Source organism: Hylobates moloch, unplaced genomic scaffold (genome assembly GCF_009828535.3).
Source record: "Hylobates moloch isolate HMO894 unplaced genomic scaffold, HMol_V3 SCAFFOLD_3, whole genome shotgun sequence".
Taxonomy (NCBI): Eukaryota; Metazoa; Chordata; class Mammalia; order Primates; family Hylobatidae; genus Hylobates; species Hylobates moloch.
Window position 1 is genome coordinate 83,791,332 of NW_026652278.1, and position 10,641 is coordinate 83,801,972.

The following is a 10,641-nucleotide window of genomic DNA, read 5'->3' on the forward strand; positions in this document are numbered from 1 at the left end:
AAAGCGGATGGATTACCTGAGGTTAGGAGTTCAAGACCAGCCTGGCCAACATGATGAAACCCCATCTCTACTAAAATACAAAAACTAGCTGGGCGTGATAGCAGGTGCCTGTAATCCCAGCTACTTCAGAAGCTGAGAGAAGAGAATCACTTGAACCCAGGAGATGGTGGTTGCCATGAGGCAAGATCGTACCACTGCACTCCAGCCTGGGCAGCTGAGTGAGACTCTGTCTCAAAAAATAAAAATAAAAATAAATAAATGAATAAAATAAATAAATTACCCTGTTTGATCTGACAGCTGCTAGTTTTTCCCTCATGATCTTTCTTTTAAAATAGCTCTGTACCTACTATGTTGAGCCTTCCTTTTTTTTTTTTGACACGGTCTCAGACTAGAGTACAGTGGTGTGATCGTGGCTCACTGCCACCTCTGCCTCCTGGGTTCAAGTGATGCTCCCATCTCAGCCTCCCAAGATGCTAGGACTACAGGCACATGCCACCATGCCTGGCTAATTTTTTTGTTTTTTATAGAGACAGGGTTTCACCATGGTGCCCAGGCTAGTCTCAAACTCCTGAGCTCAAGCGATCCACCCTGCCTTGGCCTCCCAAGTATTGGGATTACAGGTGTGAACCACCGTGCCCAGCCCCCTGTTTTTTTAAATTTCTATATTTAAAGAGTACATTGGGGGTTGGAAATAGTTTAGATCAGCAGGGATTAGCCATTCCCTAAATGTAAACTACTTCACTGGTGCTATACTTAAGAGTGCCTAAGGTCATTTCCAAATCCATGAATCTGGAAGTTGAAGTTATATTTGTATTCCCACCACACAAAATTTATGTCTGTGCCCTGTCTTCTTGGGTCTATTTTTAACCAGAAATTAATAAGACATTGATTTGCCTTTGTTAGAGTGATTTCAGTGTTTCGAGTTATTAAGACAGGAAGTGTGAGTTCATGTTGGAATTCTGGGTCAGCAGATTATTTACCTCTTCTACAATTGCAATGGAAATTTAAATCTATTTGTCCTGTGACATAGAAGTTAATGAGTATTCTTTTTTGCTTTTTCTCTTCTGAGCCAAGAGCTTTCTTTTCATAATTTATGTTGGAGGTGTTCCAGACTATGTTGTGTTACTACTGCAAGAAGGTCCTTGCCACAGAAAGTTAGACTCTCATTTCTTTTGATAATACCAAATATTCAGCCTTTTCCTCTGTTTTAAGAATACATATAATATGCCTTAAGTTAGATGCTATACCATAGTGGCTTCCCTTGTGTAAGAAAATGGAGTGCAGGGGGCTGAGCTGGAGCTTCCATGTCCATGCCTATCTGTTGGGCTAGAAACACCTCCCACTCAACTCCAGCCATTTGCCACTCTGCATAATTAGTGTACCTCATTTATTCAGAAGAAGCTGGAATCCCAGATTTTTATGTGAAATCTCCTGTTTTTAAAATATTTGATCTTTTTCAATGTAATTTGGCCCAACAAAACTCTTGCTGGCTTGAGTGCTGCCCTTGTACTGCCAATTGAAGTTTAACATTTGTCTAACCCTAAAGACTTTCAAAGTGAAATTATTTTTAGGTTCTTAATAAGGCTTTTCTATGCCAAGGTAAAATTTTCAAGGGCATATGAGGTATTTACTGTCTCACTCAGAGTTCTGTTTAAGTGAGCACATGGGCTTGCATGTTGGAGAAAGTGTTGTGAGCTCTTAACAGATAAAGTTTGAAATGCAACCTATTTTCAATAGAAAAAAGCCTCGTACTCTCAGATATCTCAGAAAAACTTAGATTTTACAATCCTTTTAAGACTTAAGACTCTTAGGTCTGTGGAGTCAAAATGCTACGTGATATTTGTGGTGGACGAATTACTGAAAAACAGAATTCCTCAGCAAATCAGGTGTCTGATGCATAATAAACCAACCTAACAAAAAAAGCTGCCTTTCAGAGGGAAGAATATAGAACATGTGTAGTTAATTAAGCTATTTAAAACAGAAATGTTAGGCCTGGCACGGTGGCTCACTTCTGTAATCCCAGCACTTTGGGAGGCCAAGGCAGGAGGATCACGAGGTCAGGAGATTGAGATCATCCTGGCTAACACGGTGAAACCCCGTCTCTACTGAAAATACAAAAACATTATCCAGGCGTGGTGGTGGGCACCTGTAGTCCCAGCTACTAGGGAGGCTGAGGCAGGAGAATGGTGTGAACCCAGGAGGCAAGGCTTGCAGTGAGCAGAGATTGCGCCACTGCACTCCACCCTGGGCCACAGAGCAAGACTCCATCTCAAGAAAAAGAAACGTTAGGCCAGGCGCGGTGGCTCACGCTTGTAATCCCAGCACTTTGGGAGGCCGAGGCAGGGGGATCACGAGGTCAGGAGATCGAGACCACGGTGAAACCCCGTCTCTACTAAAAATACAAAAAATTAGCCAGGCGTGGTGGCGGGCGCCTGTAGTCCCAGCTACTCAGAGAGGCTGAGGCAGGAGAATGGCGTGAACCCGGGAGGCGGAGCTTGCAGTGAGCCGAGATCGCGCCACTGCACTCCAGCCTGGGCCACAGAGCAAGACTCCGTCTCAAGAAAAAAAAAGAAAAAAAAAATGTTATGAAAAATTTGGAAATATTTGTCACTAGCTGTATGACCTTTTGAAAAAGGTCCGCTTAATACCGTGCTCATCTATAAAATTGGGGTATGATGATTATCAATTTACAGGATTGTGATGCATTTTAAATGAAACAAGTTCCATTAAGTGCTTATTGCTGAAGGTATAATTCAGTGAATGTTCGTTCCTTTTCTTAGAGCAGAATTTGGTATTTTATTTTCACCTAAGCCATTTTGGTTCAGTTCTTAAGGCTTTGATTATTTTTTTAAGTTGAATGGTGTTTAGTGTGCCCATGTTCATAACAGCATATTATTCACAACAGCCATACAGGCTGGGTGTGGTGGCTCATGTCTATAATCCCAGCACTTTGGGAAGCCAGTGTGGGCAGATGTTTGAGTCCAGGAGTGCAAGGGCAATATGGTGAAACCCTGTCTATACAAAAAGTTAGCCGGGCTTGGTGGTGGGTACCTGTAGTCCCAATTACTGGGAAGGTTGCGATGGGAGAATCACCTGAGCCCAGGAGGTCAAGGCTGCAGTGTGCCTTGATTGTGCCACTGCACTCTAGCCTGTGTGACAGAGTGACACCCTGTGTCAAAAAAAAAAAAAAAAAAGATAGATTCTAAGAGGCCAAGGCAGGCAGATGGACAGATTGCTTGAGCCCAGGAGTTGGAGACTAGCCTGGACAACATAGCTACTAAAAATACAAAAAATGAGCTAAGCATGGTGGTACATGCTACTCCCGAGGCTGAGGTGGGAAGATCGCTTGAGCTTGGGGAGGTCAAGGCTGCAGTGAGCCGTGATCACGCCACTGCACTTCAGCCTGGGTGACCCTGTCTCAAAAAAAGAAAAATGTGGTATATACATAAAATAGAATATTATTCTGCCTTTAAAAAGGAAATTCTGACAGATGGTAAGACATGGATGAACACTAAGCACATTATGCTAAATAGGCCATCTATAAAAAAATATTGTGTGATTCTACTAATGTGAGGTACTTAGAATAGTCAGATTCATACAGAAAAAAAGTAGAATGGAAGATGGCCGGGATGGGGTGTAGTTATTGTTAAATGGGCAAAGAGTTTCAGTTTTGCAAGATGAAAAGAGTCCTCTGAAGATGTTGGCACACGGAGCACCATGGCTCACGCCCGTGGTCTCAACACTTTGGGAGGCTAAAGCAGGAGGATTGTTTGAGCCCAGGAGTTCAAGACCACCATAGGTAACATAGGGAGACCTCATCTCTACAAAAAATAAAAAATTTAGCCCGGTATGGTGGTGCATGATTGTAGTCCTACCTACTTAGGAGGTTGTTGTGGGAAGATCACTTGAGCTTAGAAGGTCGAGGCTGCAGTGAGCCTTTACCACACCACTGCACTCCAGCCTGGGCGACAGAGCAAGACCCTGTCTCAGAAGAAAAAATAAAGGAAAAGTAGATGTTGGTAATAGTAGCACAGCCGTGTGAATGTACTTAATGCCTCTGAAATGTACACTTAAAACTGGTTAAGGTGGTAAATTTTATGTTACATGTATTGTACCATAATTATTAAAAGAATAAAGTTTTTTTTAAATTTTAAGACAGCTAAACAGTCCCCAACAAGGGCATTTAGTAGTCATGTTAGTATGTAGGTAAGGCTGTTCCTATAGAGCAGGAGCCACCAACTCCTGCTGGCCAGCTGCCTGTTTATTTGCTGTGTGAAGGATAAGAATGTGTTTTACATTTTTTAGTTAAAATTTTAAATGGTTATATAAGTACCTACATAACAATAGCCTTTGACCCTCAAAGCCCAAAATGTTTACTATCTGGCCCTTTTAAAAAAGATATATGCTAATCTGTGCTTTAAAGTCATTGTCATTTGAATGCATTAGTTCTGCCACTAATCAGCCCCATATCCCACAAACAAGACACTTAAATATTCTGGGCCTCATTTTCTCATGTATAGAAGAGGTGGTGCTTGCCTATCACTTTGGAAGAACTACATAAGGATCCCAAAATACAGGAGGTAAAACTGAAACACAAGTCATATTTGCTCTGCTTTGTAGAGGTTGACCATTGGCCTTATTTGGTTACTCTGTTCAAAGCAAGTACCTTTGCTTATCAACTTCCTGTGCTTAGTTGTGTAGAGTCGTCTGAGTAAAGAAACCCTAGAGACCCTTAAACTTGCAAACAGATCAACCAATTGGGAAACCCTGGAATTAATGGAAACGGTTACAATTAGAACATGGCTGGTATGTGGTAAAAGGCCACCCTTGAGTAAAGATTAGCTATGTGATAAGTACAAACACCAATGTTTAGTGTCTTGTTGGAGTTGATATTTTTTCTCTCTGGCTTTTAAGAAGTAACTTCATTGATTTGAACTAAGTTTTTGATTCATTTGACAAGAAAATAGAAAGCTTTTGGGGGAGTAAATTATTTGATGTTACTGGTGTCCCAAATATCTTTTTTTTTGTTTTTTGAGACAGAGTCTTGCTGTATCGCCCAGGCTAGAGTGCAGTGATACAATCTTTGCTCACCGCAACCTCCACCCACCAGGTTCAAGCAATTCTTTTGCTTCAGCCTCCCACATAGCTGGGATTACAGGTGCCTGCCACCACACCTGGCTAATTTTTGTATATTTAATAGAGATGGGGTTTTACCATGTTGGCCAGGCTGGTCTTGAACTCCTGACCTCAAGTGATTCACCCACCTTGGCCTTCCAAAGTGCTGGGATTACAGGCCGTGAGCCACCATGCCAGGCCTTTTTAAATTTTTCTTTTTATTTTTTGAGACCAGGTCTGGCCTTGTTGCCCAGGCTGAAGTACAGTGGCACGATCTTGGCTCACTGCAACTTCCACCTTCTAGGCTCAAGCAATCCCCTCACCTCATCCTCCCAAATATCTGGGACTACAGATGCATGCCACCATGCCTAGCTAATTCTTTACTTTTTTTTGTAGAGATGGGTATCAGGGAACCTGCCCCAATAGTCACGTAGGTTCTTTACTATTTTCCTTAAGTGTCGACCGGCTTGAGAAATAAAGGGACAGGGTACAAAAGAGAGAAATTTTAAAGCTGGGTGTCCGGGGGAGACATCACATGTCGGTAGGTTCCATGATGCCCAAGCCACAAAAACCAGTAAGTTTTTATTAGGGATTTTCAAAAGGGGAGGGAGTATGCGAATAGGTGTGGTCAGAGACATCAAGTACTTCACAAGGTAATAGAATATCACAAGGCAAATGGAGGCAGGGCAAGATCACAGGACCGGGGCGAAATTAAAATTGCTAATGAAGTTTTGGGCACCACTGTCATTGATAACATCTTATCAGGAGACAGGGTTTGAGAGCAACCGGTCTGACCAAAATTTATTAGGCGGGAATTTCCTCTTCCTAATAAGCCTGGGAGCGCTATGGGAGACTGGGGTCTATTTCACCCCTGCAGTCTACAGACCATAAAAGACGGCCACACCGAGGGAGGCAGTCTATAGACCTATACCCCCAGGTGCGTATTCTCTTTCCCAGGAATGTTCCTTGCTGAGAAAAAGAATTCAGTGATATTTCTCCCATTTGCTTTTGAAAGAAGAGAAATATGGATCTGTTCCACCCGGCTCACTGGCGGTCAGAGTTTAAGGTTATCTCTGTTATTCCCTGAACAATTGCTGTTATCTTGTTCTTTTTTCAAGGTGCCCAGATTTCATATTTGTTCCAACACACATGCTCTACAGTTTGTGCAGTTAACTCAATTATTACATGTTCCTGAGGCAACATACATCTTCCTCAGCTGACAGGATTAAGAGATTAAAGACAGGCATAGGAAATCACAAGGGTATTGATTGGGGAAGTGATAAGTGTCCATGAAATCTTCACAATTTATGTTTAGAGATTGCAGTAAAGACAGGCATGAGAAATTAAAAGTATTTGGGGAACTAATAAATGTCCATGAAATCTTCACAATCCACGTTCTTCTGCCATGGCTTCAGCTGGTCCCTCCGTTTGGGGTCCCTGACTTCCCGCAACATATGGGGTTTCACTATGTTGCCCACGCTGGTCTTGAACTCCTGGGCTCAAGCAGTCCGCCCACCTTGGCCTTCCAAAGTGCTGGGATTACAAGTGTGAGCCACCACGTCCGGCCCCCAAGTATCTTAAAGCCTTATAGATTCCATTGTCACTATGTTACCCCTAGTGCATATGCCAAAGAGGATTCCCAGGGAAGCTTGTTATTTGATGGCTGAGAACTAATGTGAGAATCCTTCCACAAGGGCCAAGTAGATACCATGTTCTTAGAATGCACAAAGCAAAGAACCAGCTAGAAGCAGTGGTTTTGCAGCTCTTTGCAAAGCCCATGGACTGACTTCACAGTCCTGTGGATTATTGACTATAGGTTCAGGGGAGTTAATCTGAAGTTGAATGTGTGGTCATAGGAAATAGTGTCTGCAAAAGTATTGTGTTTTCAATTACCGGCCCGCCATCATTTTTCCACTGACAAACAGCAGTGAGGGCACCTTGGCTATTGCTTGGTTTTATGTTCAGAATGGGGTTTTGAGTTACTACATTTTGGCTACCTGCTTGGAAGAATCCTTATTACACTGAAAATCAGATCTAATAACTGAGCCATAGCAATGCTGTTGCAGATACCTGTAGCATTTATTCTCCTGTGCCTCATGGCTTATTTTTTCCACATTAGGAATTTGGTCTAGTTCACTTTCAGCTCTGCAGCTTTTTACTGATTTACTAGGCAGAGACATGAGGTTGATCCTTATTAAACTGAACAGATTATTTTGGGTATACACTATTTTCCAATTAGTACAATTTTTCAACCACATTGAATACAGTTGGAAGTTTAACTGCTATGCCTACAGTCTGAATATGGCAAGTTCAGAGAGATGATGTGAACTTCAAGGAGATACCTCATGTTATACTTTCAGTGGGGTTTTTTTGGGTTTCTTAAAAATGTTTTTGGTCCCCCTACACGTTTGACAGCTGTTTATAGATAATGTCTGCAGTTTCTGTTTGAGAGAGATAATTATGACACTTAGCATTGGAAAACTAAGAAGAACGTAAGCAGGTCAGATATCAGAAGTCTTCAGACTGGAGAGATTCCTGGAGGGGGAGTGGCCCTTTAATCCATCAGCTGAAGCCATCTGGTAGGACACTCATTGCAGAAATGGTTCTGAAATGTTCTAACTCAGCAACATCACTGAATGTCACAGAATTGACAGGCACGGAGCTAAAGGGCCTCTAGCCACCCCCACAACTCCGCTCTACCTTTGTCTCCCTAACACATGACTTGGAACAAATACACTCTACGTACAAAGATGGCTACCTGAAGTTTATGATCCCTACTCATGGAGCTGCATGAGGACTTCACATTTTTTAAAAAGCTGCTTTGGGCACCCCCATTCCTGAGGAGTTTTGTAGCTTGGTTTCTCTTTGCCACATAATGTTTGTAAGACTAACATTTTATAACCATAAGCAGTTGGGGCATTTTCTATTTTGAGAAATTTATTTGTAGCTTCCTTTTATTTACACTTGGGGACTTTTTTGTTTTGTTTTGTTTTGTTTTGAGATAGAGTCTCGCTCTGTTGCCCAGGCTGGAGTGCAGTGGCACAATCTCGGCTCACTGCAAGCTCCGCCTCCCGGGTTCACACCATTCTCCTGCCTCAGCCTCCCGAGTAGCTGGGACTACAGGCGCCCACCACCACGCCTGGCTAATTTTTTGTATTTTTAGTAGAGACGGCGTTTCACTGTGTTAGCCAGGATGGTCTCGATCTCCTGACCTCGTGATCCGCCCGCCTCTGCCTCCCAAAGTGCTGGGATTACAGGCGTGAGCCACCGCGCCCGGCCACTTCGGGACTATTTTTAAGTAACTGATTGAAATATTTTTGTTTCTCCATCGCAAGTGAAATCCTTGTTGCTAATCTTTTGCCACATGTAAAATTGTTCACTTGTTTTCAAGCAGGTAGTTCGATGTCTGTAATTCTTGAATTCTTTTCAACTAGCACGATGCTGGGTGTCCCTCACTGTTTTTTAATTGTGGGAGATTGATGCATCAGTGCATGAAGTGGGGGGTGGTCACCAGCACCTAACTCAAAGTATGATTATAGCTATCTTACCACTTTTTTTTTTTTCTTTCTCACTCTGTCACCCAGGCTGGAGTGCAGTGGTGTAGTATCAGCTCACTGCAGCCTCGACTTCCTGGGCTCAAGCGATCCTCCTACCTCAGCCTCCCAAATAGCTGGGACCACAGGTGCATGCCACCCCACTGAGCTAATTTTTCTATTTTTTGCAGAGACATGTTGCCTAGGTTGTTCTCAAACTCCTGAGCTCAAGCCTGCCTTAGCCTCCCAAAGTGCTGGGATACAGGTGTGAGCCACCATGCCTGGCCATCACTAATCTTCAAGGTTAATATTTGGAGGACCCATCCAGAGCCCAAAGGTTGTTAATACTCTTTCCAAATAGGGTGTCACCTTGTTTACATTACAGCCTTAAATCCATTGACAGTGCTAGTGGAGTTCCAAATCATATTACTAGCAGGAAATGACTGTTCTAGTTGGAACTCCAGTAATAAACTGCCATAGGAACAAATTGGAAAGTAGGGGAAAAAAATTATGAATATGAAAATATCATATGTATTACACAAGTGGTATTACTTTAAAAACTGTCTCCTTTTTGAGATAGAATATTGATTTATTTTTAAAATGGTCTCCATTTCAGTTTTGTGTGTGTGTGTGTGTTTTTGTTTTTTGTTTGTTTGTTTGTTTGTTTTTGATGGAGTCTCACTTGTCTCACCCTGTCACCCGGGCTGGAATGCAGTGGTATGATCTTAGCTCACTGCAACCTCAGCCTCCAAGTAGCTGGCACTATAAGCACACATCACCACACCCAGCCAATTTTTTTGAATTTTTAATAGGGTTTCACTATGTTGGCCAGGCTGGTTGAACTCCTGACCTCAAGCGATCCACCCACCTCGGCCTTCCGAAGTGCTGGGATTACCTGAGCCACCGTGCCCAGCCCATTTCACAGTACTTTTTATTTAACCCTATCATGCTAGGGCACTATGCAATATATGGCTATTTCATTTTCCTTTTGTCTCTTTCCCAGGTGGTCTTCGAGGGATAGCACGAGGTGGTCTGACGGGACTAACACTTACCAGCCTCTATGCACTATATAATAACTGGGAGCACATGAAAGGCTCCTTGCTCCAACAGTCACTCTGAAGATTTTGCCAACTCATGAATGGAGGACACTTCAGTAGTCATCTAGATCATTTTATAAGACAGTTTGGAGTTATTCTCTCTCTTCTACCTACAATTAGTTTGAAAAATTGGAGATTTTGATTTGCTGTGATGAAGATCCTGGATGGTTGACCAAGACTGGCACTTGTTCCAGCCGTTAGTGAGTTGAAGCCAAAACCCTTTGGTGACTCACTGAGTACCATGGTTCTCTTCTCTGGAGAAGATCTTGCACGTATCTGTTCTCCTCCCCTATGAACTAGAAAACCACTTACTCCCAGAATTCAGGTTGTGCTTGTCAGTACTATATCACCGAGTCTATTCATTTAATGATTCAAAACTGTAACATTGCACTGTATTCCAAATAAAGGGTAAAAACAGAACCAAAGTTATAACTCCAACACACAAACATAGTGGTTGTCTCAATTTAAAAGTATCTACCTGGGTATAAAGTGAAAGGTACCCTTGGCATTTTCTGTCCCAGTTGAGGCAAAACATCTTCATGTTTGTGTTAAAATGAGCTACTTGGTGGCCAGGTATGGTGGCTCACGCCTGTAATCCCAGTACTTTGGGAGGCCAAGGCAGGTGGATCACCTGAGGTCAGGAGTTTGAAAATCAGCCTGGCCAATATGGTGAAACCTTGTCTCTACTAAAAATACAAAAATCAGCTGGGTGTGGTGGGTGTGCACCTGCAACCCCAGCTACTCAGGAGGTTGAGGCTGGAGAATCGCTTGAACCTAGGAGGCGGAGGTTGCAGTGACCCCAGATGATGCCACTGCACTCCAGTCCAGGTGACAGAGTGAGACTCCATTTCAAAAAAAGAAATGAGCTACTGGTGGCATTCACCAATAGAGCTGAT

The 10,641-nt window shown here is 42.8% G+C and overlaps 1 protein-coding gene across 2 annotated transcripts in view; it reads left to right on the forward strand.

The window, feature by feature from the left end:
• The window catches only part of LOC116460954 (mitochondrial import inner membrane translocase subunit Tim23), a 36,426-nt gene extending 26,243 nt beyond the window's left edge, over positions 1–10,183 (forward strand). For both annotated transcript variants that reach the window (XM_032142318.2, XM_058436492.1), the window contains one exon: positions 9,652–10,183. In XM_032142318.2, coding sequence (XP_031998209.1) covers positions 9,652–9,767 — 116 coding nt within the window. In that variant the 3' untranslated portion in view covers positions 9,768–10,183. The remainder of the gene's footprint in view (positions 1–9,651) is intronic.
• The last annotated feature ends 458 nt before the right edge of the window (positions 10,184–10,641 follow it).